Source organism: Protomyctophum parallelum, assembly GCF_964188405.1.
Source record: "Protomyctophum parallelum genome assembly, chromosome: 11".
In the NCBI taxonomy this organism is placed as follows: domain Eukaryota; kingdom Metazoa; phylum Chordata; class Actinopteri; order Myctophiformes; family Myctophidae; genus Protomyctophum; species Protomyctophum parallelum.
Genome location: NC_139707.1, coordinates 51,911,859 through 51,925,695, shown reverse-complemented (window position 1 = coordinate 51,925,695; position 13,837 = coordinate 51,911,859). Strand labels below are relative to the sequence as shown.

Genomic DNA, 13,837 nt, shown 5'->3' with positions numbered 1-13,837 from the left:
TATATACTCCCCAAAAGATACACCCCACTAACTTCATAGCTTTTAGCAGCAGCTACAATCCATGTTGGTCTGGATTCAACAGCAGCTGCAAAGCTACAATCCAAGTTCAGTGATGTAAACAGGTTTTCAATGTAATGGGTCCCGGGATGCACAGGTGGCCATTCAAATGAGTCCCAAAAAAGTCTTATGGGTCCCCAAAAAAATCACACCTGTGTGAAGTGAGTGGTGCAACTCCGTGTGGGGGTTCGCGGGGCGGGGCGGGCGGGGGGGGGGGGGGGGGGGGGGGGAGGGGGATGTTCCAGACCCACAGGAACGCACCCAGGGGACCGGGCCGGTTCCGGCGTACCACGCCGCGTCCGAAACGGTTGAGAAATGACAGAGTTACCGTGTGGCGGCCCCTCTACTGTACTGTAATGTACTGGCACCCCCGAAAGCATACAGTTAATACGTGTGTGTTTGTGTGTCCATTAAGTTGCGCACAGATGGTGAAAAACAACCATGCTGTTTTCTTGCTCATACCCAGACACCCAGACACCCACCCACCGTAAGGGAGTGGTTGCACCACTTTATTATTTTTCATTTTTCATTTCTATTGTAAAGTCAATTTGGTTCCATTTTTGCACTCTCTGTTACAGACCCTTTAGGGTCCACTTGGTTTACTTCCTAACTATCTATAATGTAGCTGGAACTCCCACTATGAGAACCACTGTCCTACACAGTCTGTGTGGACACGCACGCACGCACGAACGCACGCACGCACGCACACACACACACACACACACACACACACACACACACACACACACACACACACACACACACACACACACACACACACACACACACACACACACACACAGTGTAGGACAGTGTGCAGTATGCACACAAGTTACAAGTAGCATGCTAGCTGATAGGGGGAAACCGTTCTTATTTAGCAGCCATATTAGCATTTTCTCTAATATGAGGCAGCGGTGGCCGAACGGTTTGCGGAGCGGTCTTGATATCGGAAGGACGCTAGTTCGTATCCCCGGACCGGCACGTTAAAATTACCACCGCTGAAGTGCCCTTGGACAAGGCATTGAACCTTGAAACCTTGAACCATGAAATGTTCTATGAGCAGGGCCTAGCTGTAAACAAGTTCTTGAGCTTAGTCCAGTTACCCTGGGTAAACATAGTACCTTCCCTTTTCTGTAGGGTCTAGGCTCTACTAAACCCAAGCGTTTAGGTTATAAACTGTTTTAAACACATATTTGTAACACCTTTTAAACGTGTCACAGTGTTTAGATTATAAACAGAAGAACATGTTTAATCGCCTGTAACACTTTTTAAACACATAAACGTGTTTAGTTTTTACAATCAAAGTCAGTCATATAGGTGTAGAATTTGAACACTAGGTGTTCTCGTGAGGTGTTTGAGTGAACTCGTGTTCTACTGTATTTTATAACCATTAATAAACATTTGGCATTTTATTATTACACACATGGGCCCTCATTTATCAACCGTGCGTACGCCAAAATATGGGCGCACGCCGAAATTACCGACATTTTCGGCATTTAACATTTCCGGCAAAGCTTGAAATTGAACTTGAGTAGGACAAATAGTCACGTCTGGTCGCGAGCTGGCGTACGCTGTTTTTCTGTTTTACACAAGCGGAGCAGCCTTGTCTGAACTGCTGAGAGGCTGTCACAGGCATCAAAACATATATGTATTCACTCCTAAAATGTTTATATAAAAGGTATGTATAATGTATATGGGCTACATGTAACAAATAAATAAATAAAAATGTTAAGGAATACATGTGTCATATGAAATTAGTAGGAGATAAAATCGCGCAATTAAAAACAATGTTGCAAGAGATGCTTAAGCCATTTAAACAGTGTTTTGCATGAGCGCATACATGCGAGGATTTGGGCTGTCTGTGCTGAAATATTTCCATGACGGGACGTTGGAGAGTATAGTGCAGCAGCTGCTGCAGCTCAGCTGCGGAGAGTCCCAACGTGCAGGTAGGCCTATAGCCTACTGTAGCCTAATCTACAGCATGAAGGCCGATGTCTTTCTTACGGTATGTGCAATATAATAAACCCGACGCGTCGCTCGAATGCCAAATGTACCGTGCCAGGCTCCCAGCGCAAGTGGGAACTGCATCGGAGATATTACCCAGCCAGCCCATGCACCAGCCACATGAGGCTATGGTTTTGGCTGCACAGTCATATAACAGTGACTAACGACTGCGAGGCAATCTAAATAGACTGGCGAACGTCGGAACGTGCATGGTCAGTTGGTCACGGACGGACCACTGTGATAGAGAGAGACAGACAGACAGGACAGGAGGAGCACCTGCAAAACAGCAGCGTGTGTGTGCCTATTTGTTATTTAATTATGGTTCACAGGTTCAGGTTTTCGTTCTAATAATTTAATATACAACTAACAACACACAGTGAAAGTTGCAAATAGGATATGTGCGTGCGTGCGTGCGGGGGGTGAGGCGGGCAGCAAGGGAAGCGAAGCGAGAGGAGAAACAGACAGCTTTATTTTAATGTGTCATGTAGGTGCGTGCGTGCGTGCGTGCATGACAGCAAGGCAAGCGAGGTGAGAGTGAAACAGACAGGGTAGGCCTACAACTTTATTTAATTCATGCAGGTGTTCGTTCTTTATTTGTTTAACAACACACCAGTTAGTTGGGCTTGCAAGTTGCGTGTGCGTGCTGTGCGTGTGTATGAGAGAGGGGGGTGAGGCGGGCAGCAAGGCACGGGAGAAACCTATTTTTTCATGTAACCATGGTTTCAGGAAACGTATTGCCGTTGTTCATGTCGCAAAAACGAGGGCGAGGCTTGATTTCTTAGGGCGTGCCAGATCAAATTCAGCCGTGACATTTATTAACGTGAGAACAAAATTAAGGAAGGATCAGCTGTTTGCGATCACTTTATAAATGCCGTGGCGACGTGGGTGTACTACGAAACCTGCACTCGAATCTGTGGCAGATTTTACACTCGATTGATAAATGAGGGCCATGGTGTTTAGGTTTAAACGCGTCACATGTTCCAGGGATTTACAGTGATAGTGTTTAGATGGTTCTGCTATGACTTCTCCTCTGCATGTTGTAGTGTTTAGATGGTTCTGTTATGACTTCTCCTCTGCATGTTGTAGTGTTTAGATGGTTCTGTTATGACTTCTGCTCTGCATGTTGTAGTGTTTAGATGGTTCTGTTATGACTTCTCCTCTGCATGTTGTAGTGTTTAGATGGTTCTGTTATGACTGCATGCTGTAGTGTTTAGATGGTTCTGTTATGACTGCATGCTGTAGTGTTTAGATGGTTCTGTTATGACTTCTCCTCTGCATGTTGTAGTGTTTAGATGGTTCTGTTATGACTGCATGCTGTAGTGTTTAGATGGTTCTGTTATGAATGCATGCTGTAGTGTTTAGATGGTTCTGTTATGACTTCTCCTCTGCATGTTGTAGTGTTAGATGATTCTGTTATGACTGCATGCTGTAGTGTTTAGATGGTTCTGTTATGACTTCTCCTGCATGTTGTAGTGTTTAGATGGTTCTGTTATGACTTCTCCTCTGCATGTTGTAGTGTTTAGATGGTTCTGTTATGACTTCTCCTCTGCATGTTGTAGTGTTTAGATGGTTCTGTTATGACTTCTCCTCTGCATGTTGTAGTGTTTAGATGGTTCTGTTATGACTTCTTCTCTGCATGTTGTAGTGTTTAGATGGTTCTGTTATGACTGCATGCTGTAGTGTTTAGATGGTTCTGTTATGACTGCATGCTGTAGTGTTTAGATGGTTCTGTTATGACTTCTCCTCTGCATGTTGTAGTGTTTAGATGGTTCTGTTATGACTGCATGCTGTAGTGTTTAGATGGTTCTGTTATGACTGCATGCTGTAGTGTTTAGATGGTTCTGTTATGACTTCTCCTCTGCATGTTGTAGTGTTAGATGATTCTGTTATGACTGCATGCTGTAGTGTTTAGATGGTTCTGTTATGACTTCTCCTCTGCATGTTGTAGTGTTTAGATGGTTCTGTTATGACTGCATGCTGTAGTGTTTAGATGGTTTATAGTTAGTATCACATATTGCCAAAGTTAAACAGCACTGAATAGATCATTGTTAATGTTAAGCAAAACGTTCACGGAGGTTCTGCTTTTGCCCTATGCCCACTTCAATGCGCTGCTGAGATTACAGTGGAACAAATTTGAGGAGCTAACGAGCAAGCTACACTGCTAGTGCTCGTCGTAGCCAGCCTGCAAGCTCACAGATTCAGACATTGGGGAGCATTTTTTGTCATAAGACAAACAAATATGGACAGTGGCGGTGCTCACAAATACCATGTTTTGGGACCTGTTTGGGGCATTTTGCAACCTGTTGATGACGTTGATGAGCTCGCAGATCAGCTGTTTTTGCTGAGCGCATCGCAGCCACAGAGCCACTTGACTGACGCTCTCTCTCTCTGTGTGTGTGTGTGTGTGTATTTTTTATAACATAGGATGAGGTCGGATAACCTGACTCTCCCAGATGGGGGCGGTATTGAGTAACCATGTTCCCCCAAGACAGCATCCATCTGAGATCTCTCAGGGAGTTGAGCTAACATCAAAACCGCTCCCGGTTCGAACCAATCAGCGTGAGCTAAGGGCGGGATATGTGCGAAACCGGATGTGATGCTATATAGAAGCGGCTGTCCGCTGTTGTGTTGTAGTTTTATTTTCGGGGCGCTGCTCGGCTACGCTGATCTGCGGTCGGTCTCGCGAAAAATCGCCGATCTACAAGCTCACAACGCGACGCTCACGTTGTGAGCTTGTAGATCGGCGATGCTGGCGTGCGACACCTTCGGACGTACGACGGATGAGAAGAAATATGTCTATGGCTTTCCTCCTACGTCACGTAGACACGTCGATATGATTGGTTGTGTTTGCACGCCCACACGGTGATAGACAGACCAATCATATACCAAGTATCTTGAAAAAAAAGGAACAGCCCCGTCATCGAATTGCCTCCCGAGATCCCAGATCCCAATAAGCTGTGAAACAAAATGTGTGCAGCAAGCTTCTTGGATCTGGCAGCGTCAGGTTAGAGGTCGGATGCGGGCATGCAAAATGATCGCGTCCGTAGATTATTGTTTTACCGCATTCCACCCCCACCCCCCGCTTTTTTTTTGTTTTTTTACGTGGATTATTATTACTGTGTATGCTGAGTACAGTAGTGCATCCCGTGGACGCAGAGGCCCAAAACTATATAAAGTGCGTTTTGGGACGCAAAACGCACCCTAGTTACATCACTGCAAGTTGATCTGGAATCAAATGCAGTGAAGTATTATATTATATATCAAGTCGTTGTTTAACCATTTCCACTCACGTCCGTAGATGTCGTGAATCCCCCGGCGGTCATCTGCTGGCAGCTGGAAGTCATCAGTCTCCCTCCATTTGTAGTCTTTGTGCATGATGGACGATGTGTCGTCGGAGTGACCCAGACCCAGGCTGTGGCCCAGCTCATGGACCGCTACCAGAAACACATTGTAGGAACCTGGATGGATGGAAGAAGAACTCCTTCAGTAAAATTAAATAAAATACGTTTTTGTTATCCATTTGTTTTTGCGTACCTCCTCCTACATGTTTAGGGAAGGCAGATTCTTCTCTTGAGAGATTATTTGAGGGGGGGGGGGGGGGGGGGGACTGCAGAACAGAAGATAAATTAGTGCAAATTTCCGCAATATCACAATATATGCCAGACCCGCAGTGTCTCTGCTTTCTTGCTTTCGCAACCTCTTGTGACAACCCGAGAAATTTCAGTGTCGGGTGGACTAAAGGTAATGCCCCTATATGTATACACACTGACACCACTGCCATAACAGGCATAAGTAATCATTACCATAGGCTACTTCAAAATACTACTTTTTCTCCTCCAAAAGCAAGGTACGTAGCAAATACTGTAGCTAAACCTAATAGTTCAATATTGCAAACGTTCTTTCACAGAGAGGCTGAGATTTGACAGTTTGTAGCGGTCTACATGTACTTGCACACTCTGCTTGCGCCTACTAGTGTGCAACAAGCAAGTAGGCACTTGACAGAGTGCAGTTCTAGTTAGTATGGTTGTGTACAATCGCGAATGTTCAATATGGGGCTGCCTGGAGTCTCAATCTGAGCCCTAAAAATGTCGTAGATCGTGCGCAGTGCGCACGCAGTGTGTGTGTGTCACGTGGGTGTTTATTATTTGTTATGATTAGTTTTGTGTTATGAGTAGTATGATGTAGTATGAATAGTATAAAATATTTATTGGTTAATATTATGTATATATTGTGTACTTCCCAAATGACCTGATGGAAACCTTCAGATGAGAAACCTCCCTCATTGATATATTGATTTGCCTGTAAACAACCCTCTGTTTAACCCATTCTGACCTGAGGTCAGATTCATACGAGGTTTCCACTGGACACACACTGGTCTGATTAATGAATGGGTGCCATTTTTGGGCTCAAACCCTGGTTCTGTTTCCCGCTGTTGGCATCAATCCTCAGAATATTTATATGAGGTAACTGGTGGTATTGTTGTGGTATATTATATACAGACCTATCTATCCAGGGGCCTGTTTCACGAAACTTGGATTAGAGATTAAGCCGGGATTCAACACAGGTGGTTTAATATATCCTGGATCAGCGATTAACCGGTTTCATGAAAACTGGTTAATCTTGCCAGATTAATTTAACCAGGTAACCTGGATATGTTGAGGTCAAACTGATCACAAACCAATGATGTTTTCCAGACTTATTCAATTATTATGGGTTTATGTTGCCTTATTTGTATCGGTCTGCATTAAAGGTCTAATTTAAGCACTATATAAACTCAAATAGCCAAAATATATAGGCTGCACAACATCATGACAGCTTGTGAGCTTGTAGATCAGCTGCTTTTGGTGAATGTTCCCCAGAATAGGTTTGATGTCGTGCAAGTGCAGGTTAAGAAGAATTATCATATTATATTATATTATATTATATTATATTATATTAATATTATATTTTACAACATATTACCATTGTAACGTTTCACCCACTATTGAACCCATGACCCACAGTTCACCAGTCTGGCCCCTGTCTGGACAACAACCCCCTTCCCCAAAGGTAGCTCCCTCAGAGGAGGGACTTATGGCCAAATATCACAATGCGACAATATCATTATGCTTACAATATTATTAAGAATTCTGTTTTAAGTTAATAGTAGTGGTAAAATGTAAACTATATGTTTGGGGTAGTTAATCATTCAGTCTATCCACTATTGAGAGTATGTTCTGTCTTTAATTACAGCAGCAGTATTTATTTTAGAAGCTTAAGTCCTTGTATCAGTAAGTCTTGAATAGATTAGTAAAGATACTGAGATATACAAAAGGGGGCAGTAATGCAACTATTAAGGATGCAAACTGCCATAATACCCCATCAGGGGCGTGCATACGTAGACGCCAAGGGGTGCTTGAGCACCCCCTAGTGGCCCTCTCTGGACCAACATGCCCTTTTGTCACGTCCATTTTGGTACACTTTCTTTTCTTGTTTTGTATTATTTGTACGTGTATTATATTGTATATAGTATGTGGCCCATGGTGACATCGATCAATTCTGGATTAAAAGCTTTATTTATAAATTTGTCATGATGTTGTATGTGTGTGAGACTGTCCACACACACACACACACCCACACGGGAGGCATCGTGCCCCTCCCTCCGCGCCTCCGCCTCCGTTCTCTCTCACTCAACGTGAACGCGCGTACACTCTGCACAGGGCACGCAGAAAGGGCTTCTGACTTCTTACATTCTCACGAATGACGGACCCGGTCCAAAAAGTTGGACGGTCGTGACCACAAGCAGCCAGCCAGGTAACAATAAATAAAATGACCCAGGCGACTTGGACCATGTCCATGCGGCCGCTGACTCGGAGGGGGAAGTGAGCGAAATGAGAGATCTACTAGGCACAATGTGCAATGTGGATCTGTCATTTATATGGAATGAACGTACACTTAGCTTGATGCTAACGCGACCCCCCCCCTCTCTCTCTCTCTCTCTCTTTAACGTGCGATAGAGAGAGTCTCTCTCTCTCTCTAACGTGCGAGACGCGTGTCTCTCTCTAACGTGCGAGACGCGTCTCTCTCTCTCTCTCTCTCTCTCTTTTTAACATTAAGGTGCCCTTTTGTTTCACTTGAGCACCTGCCCCTCAAAGTGTCTGTGCACACCACTGTACCCCATGAAGAAGAAGGATCAGTCAATCTGTGTTCTACATAATGGGTCTAGAGACAAAAAGCCAGGCTGTCTATTCAGCCAGGCTTGCTGATCCCGGCTCGCCAAATCCGGCAATTCTGAGCCTCGCTTGGCTTTAGTGGAACGGAAATAAACCAGGCTGAACTAAAAACATATTTAAAACAACTAAGCACTCATTGATGCTAAATCTCACTTCATTTCAGTTGAAGTGTCCTGATAATTGTAACAAATCAACAAAATCCCCTTCAACTAATTCCGGTTGTCTCGCAAAACTCACTTTGTGTCCAAGTGACACCATCTCTTATACCTTTCACATCCTGGTTGGCGACGCTCCATTGCCTGTCTGAGTTGAAGTGCACGAAAACTGTCCTCCCAGGCTTGGGGCTGTTGGCATGTGCCAGGTCCGACGATATGAATTTATGGCCTTTGTGAGGACCCGCGTGGAAGGAGATCATGATGTCGACATCGTCCTCATCGCGGTGGCCGTTATGGATGTCATCGTAGGAAATATACTCAAAGGTGAACGCACTGACATCCTTCCAGACTTTGAAGGCTCTACGGATGGCCTTGGTTGTTTCCAGATATGGGATTCTAGGTGCAAAGGTCTCAATACTAGAGGAAGAGGAAGAGGCAAAGAGAGACAAACTATAAGCAAAGCTGTCCAAGTGGAGTATTACATTCCTGTTGTGAAGCTTTTACGTAGAGCTCCATATATGGGGATAACCTATAGTCCCATATTATGGAGATAAAATTGATATCCATGCGCTGACATCAGATTAATGTAGAAACCCCAAAGATGGATATACACAGTGGTGACATCATTGTGACACTAGACTTGCAGTCATCATAAAAGGCAGATCCCTCTAAACCTCAGATACAAAGCAACGCATGCGGTATCTCCAACATGTCAACACATACGAACCAAGGTATCTGGCTTTACAACCCTTGAATAGCTTCTATTACCTTTGGCACGAGTCTTCTAGATGAGACAGAATAACTGGCTAATGGCTAAGCAACTCAGTCTCAGTCAATATTAGGAAAGTCTCCAATGTGTCCACTTTTGTGGTAGATAATAAGGTGTCATGATGATGTATAGATTATTGGCACATCAATACAAATACCTGAAGACCAATCAAGATGCAGAACTGTTGTGTTTGTACCTGTAAGTGAGGTTATACTTGTCCCACTTGGCTCCAACCGCTTCGTAGCTGCTCCACCCCACGTTGGTCTTGTCAGGAATGCCACAGCGGGGTCTCTTCATGGCTCTGACGGACGGACGGGGGGGGGGGACAAGGAGACATTAGATCAGGGTTCCCCAATTAATTTTCCTCAAGGGCCATATTTTGACTAGCGTACCAGGCTGTGGGCCGAGTCTGCACGCGCGAGGTCGAGGTCTTGCCCTGAAAATTCATTTTCAGGGCAAGACCCCATTTGAAAAGGATGCCCAGTTTGACATGCATAGGCTACTGACCCCCATTTAATGCCATTTATATCTGGGACCCTAAATAAAATAAAAAGAACATTTTTTTTTTCTTTTTTAATTCTTTCATGGGCCACAAGGGGGCGCTCTGTGGGCCGCAAATGGCCCGCGGGCCGCCTATTGGGGTACCCTGCATTAGATGTTCAGTAGCCTACAATTTAGCTCTCCATGTCAGACTTATTTAATCAGACCCGTCTGAATTGAGTGGTGTTGTGCTGTGCTGTGCTGTGCTGTGCTGTGCGGTGCGGTGCTGTGCTGTGCTGTGCTGTGCTGTACTAGCCCTCCTCCTGGCCTGTGTGTGTCTGTGTCTGTGTGTTAGGCTGTTCAACAGTGACACTTGGTGGTGAACAACCGCTATTTTCGTGCTTGTACAGACAGACACTCCAGGGCTCTATTTTGGCCCCTCTACTATTCCTGCTATACATGCTCCCCCTCGGACCCATCCTCTCCAAACACGATATATCCTTCCACTGTTACGCTGAAGACGTACAAATTTACATGCCTCCAACCAGGGGCGCTGGAAGATATTTATACCAGGGGGAGCTGAAGGGTGGGAGGGATATCGGGTCTTATTCGGGTATAATTGGCCTAATAATTACTTATTTAGGACCTAGTTAACCGAGTTAATCATAATAACAGTATGTGACTCTTATTGTGTTGTTGTTTGGGCTAGATTTCTTTAAACCTGGTGCAGGTGAAAGTAAAACTACAATAGGTTTTTGCTGTCTCGTCATGTTGTGTCTATCTGTCAACTCACTCGCTGTGCATTCTGAATTCAGCACGCTCTGATAGACATGTCAAAAATTCTCCTCTCCACCAGCAGGGGGTGCTGGAGCACCCTCCGCACCCCCCTTCCAGCGCTGATGCCTCCAACAGCAATAACTCCTTCGAGCCCCTGATTAAATGATGCGTATAGCCTGCAGAGTTAGTTCAGTCAGATATACTCGAGGGGTTTCATGTCGTTCTCAAGGGCGCATACTATACTCAAGGGGTTAATATGCTGCATTACTATGTGGGTGTATTCAGTGTGTGTAAGACCCACATGTCATTCGCTGATGTGGCAGTCAGCTGACCAATTGGGCGGGCTACTTAAGCTCACTAGTCTGAATGCTCTTCAAGCCTTCCTTCTGCTATGGTTCCTGGTTGTTATGTGATGTTTGCTCCCACCACCATCATTCCATAGGGCTGGACTACACAACATCATCAACTAGGTGACGGGAGTGAAAGATTAACTTTTTATAAAATAAACAAAATATTGAAGGTTTCTTTCTTAACTTTATTTGTCTTCTTAGCCAGGGTAGTCGGTCAGGGTGTTTTGTGATGCCCCAAACATAGATTTGTCAAAACTTGGGGGAGCTTTTTCAATTAATGATATCAAAAATATGTATATACGAGTTAAATAAAAGAAGAAGAAAATAATAATACAAATTAAAATGCCCCCCCCCCCCCCCCCACCCCCCCCCCCTCATGGTGCCCCCTAGCCCATTGATGCCTGAGGCCGAATCTGGGAACGCCTTCTAGGGCCTAAGGTTTCTGAAAACCTTCAAATTCCGATGATTTTTTTTTAAGTAGTTATGTTGCTACATGTATAGCAATAGCTGATGAGACACAGAGAGCGCGCCGGCATCAAGGGTAGAACAACGTATACGTTGCACCAGGCGTCAATGGGCTAGGCAACTGCCTACTCTGCCTGATGGCTGGGCTGGCACTGCCAGCTGCAATATACTGTATAATATACTGTATGAGTATCAGAGCATGAGGCTCTGTGGCTTATTGTTCTATAATAATATACTGTATGAGTCTCAGAGCAAGAGGCTCTGAGGCTTATAGAGCGTCGCAGTCCCTCCCCCTTTCATAACGGCGAGTGGCCCAGGAAATGAAAAGCAATGCATTTTCCCATAGCCACTTTCTGAAAGTATTTCTTTAAAGACGGTTACGCCGCGGACAAAGCCAACTCGGATCGTGACAAATCATGACAATGAACACAATGTTTTGGGCCGATCAAATCATTAGAAAGAAGAAAATAAAGGCAGGAGACAAGACTATTTTTTTTTTTTTTTTGGCTTTGTCCGCGGCGTAACAGTCTTTAAATAAATACTTTCAGAAAGTGGCTATGGGAAAATGCATTGCTTTTCATTTCCTGGGCCACTCGCCGTTCTGAAAGGGGGAGGGACTGCGACGCTCTATTTCTCTAGCGAAGGTTTCAATGAATGGTTGACCAAACCAAGGAGCTACATGAGTAGATGTAGGAGACATACGTGATGGTTTCCTGGTCCAACAGTCCAGTGACGGACAGGTTGTAGGACCTCTGCATCTCCCTGATGGCTTCAGACAGATCCTGGTTAGATGAGTCCATGTAGCCATATTGTCTCAGCCATGACTGGTGGAGACACAAAGACAAACAAGACACCATTAAAAGGTTTGTTCCACAATAAGAAATAACAAAACACTTTGAAGGAACAAATACCAACTTTTATATACAGGGAATCATTAGTACAGATTGTGCTGTCTGTGAATCTGTCTGTGGGTGAGCAGGTAATCTGTCTGTATGTGAGCAGGTAATCTGTCACAAATACTTCAAAAAGATACCCATGTACCTGTATAAATACTCCCCTAAATACCCATATACCTGTCTAAATACTTCACTAAGATACCCATGTACCTGTCTAAATACTCCCCTAAATACCCATATACCTGTCTAAATACTTCACTAAGATACCCATGTACCTGTCTAAATACTTCACTAAGATACTCATGTACCTGTCTAGATACTTCACTAAGATACCCATGTACCTGTCTAAATACTTCACTAAGATACCCATGTACCTGTCTAAATACTTCACTAAGATACCCATGTACCTATACATGTATGCCCTATACAACAGCTAGAAAGAAACGTGAATCTCTCTGTATAGGCTACACGCTGCGTGGCCATCAGTCAAGACATTAGAATTCACAAGTTCATTTTGAATAAGACGACGTTCCATCGCTGCAATTGCTTGTGAAAGCCACAAGGTGCCACCCAAACACCACTAATCTATTACAGTAACGAATGTTGCAGCCACTTCACAGTTGATAGACAGCTCATTGTCTCCACCAGGCCGACGGCTGGCTGCACTCTGTGTGTGTGTGTGTGTGTGTGTGTGTGTGTGTGTGTGTGTGTGTGTGTGTGTGTGTGTGTGTGTGTGTGTGTGTGTGTGTGTGTGTGTGTGTGTGTGTGTGTGTGTGTGCGCGCGTGTGCGTGTGAGGGTTGGGGTCCTCTCAGACACCAGGACTACCACTAGATGGGACAGACAGTGAGGTTTGTCCTCTCAGACACCAGGACTACACTAGATGGGACAGACATCCCACAGAAACCCTGCATGCTGAATTCTGTAGGTCCATAATTAAACATCCAAAGAAAAACACCAACCAACGCATGCAGGGCAGAATTAGGCCGTTACCCATTAATTATTAACATCAGGAAAAGGACAAGAATTTTGGTAAAACACCAACACATCGTAAAACACCCCTCATTCTAGCAGGAAGGTAGCCTACCACCAGTGTTGTTTTCGTCGACTAAAACTAAGACGAAAAATGTTCGTCGACTACCTTTTTTCACTGAAGAAAACTAAATGGAAACTAAATGAAAACTATGCTATGATGACTAAAACTAAGACTAAATATAGACTAAAATGTTAGGAAGGGATTAGTGGACAAGAGATCCAGTATAAGTTATTTTACTCTTGGTTGCATGCTGGAAATAGCTGATCTACAAGCTCACAACGCGTCGCGTTGCGACGCGTTGTGAGCTTGTAGATCAGCTATTTTCAGCAAGTGTAAAAACACTCATTACGACGGCATCAAGACCCGCCAAAATACATTTTAGTCGACTAAATCAACTGTAGATTTAGTCGACTAAAACTAGACTAACACTATTCCAGGTGACTAAAATGTGACTAAAACTAAATGTAGTTTCAGTCCAAAGACTATGACTAAACTAAAATAGAATTCTGCTGCCAAAAACAACACTGACTACCACCCAACCCCACTGGAGTTGCATGCAGCCTATTTATTGCCCCACGGAATGTGGACAGTTCTTCCGTTCTCTCTCCCTGATGAGAGATCACCTAATACATCCCCAA

General features: G+C 44.4%; 1 protein-coding gene across 1 annotated transcript in view; it reads right to left on the bottom strand.

Moving 5' to 3' along the window:
- Positions 1–13,837, bottom strand: part of LOC310867085 (matrix metalloproteinase-15-like) — a gene marked incomplete at both ends in the record, with an annotated part of 29,356 nt that overhangs the window by 11,648 nt on the left and 3,871 nt on the right. Inside the window, 4 exons of the mRNA XM_083776880.1 lie at positions 5,352–5,519; positions 8,541–8,845; positions 9,394–9,498; positions 11,972–12,093. Of these exons, the coding sequence (XP_083633006.1) occupies positions 5,352–5,519; positions 8,541–8,845; positions 9,394–9,498; positions 11,972–12,093 (700 nt within the window). The remainder of the gene's footprint in view (positions 1–5,351; positions 5,520–8,540; positions 8,846–9,393; positions 9,499–11,971; positions 12,094–13,837) is intronic.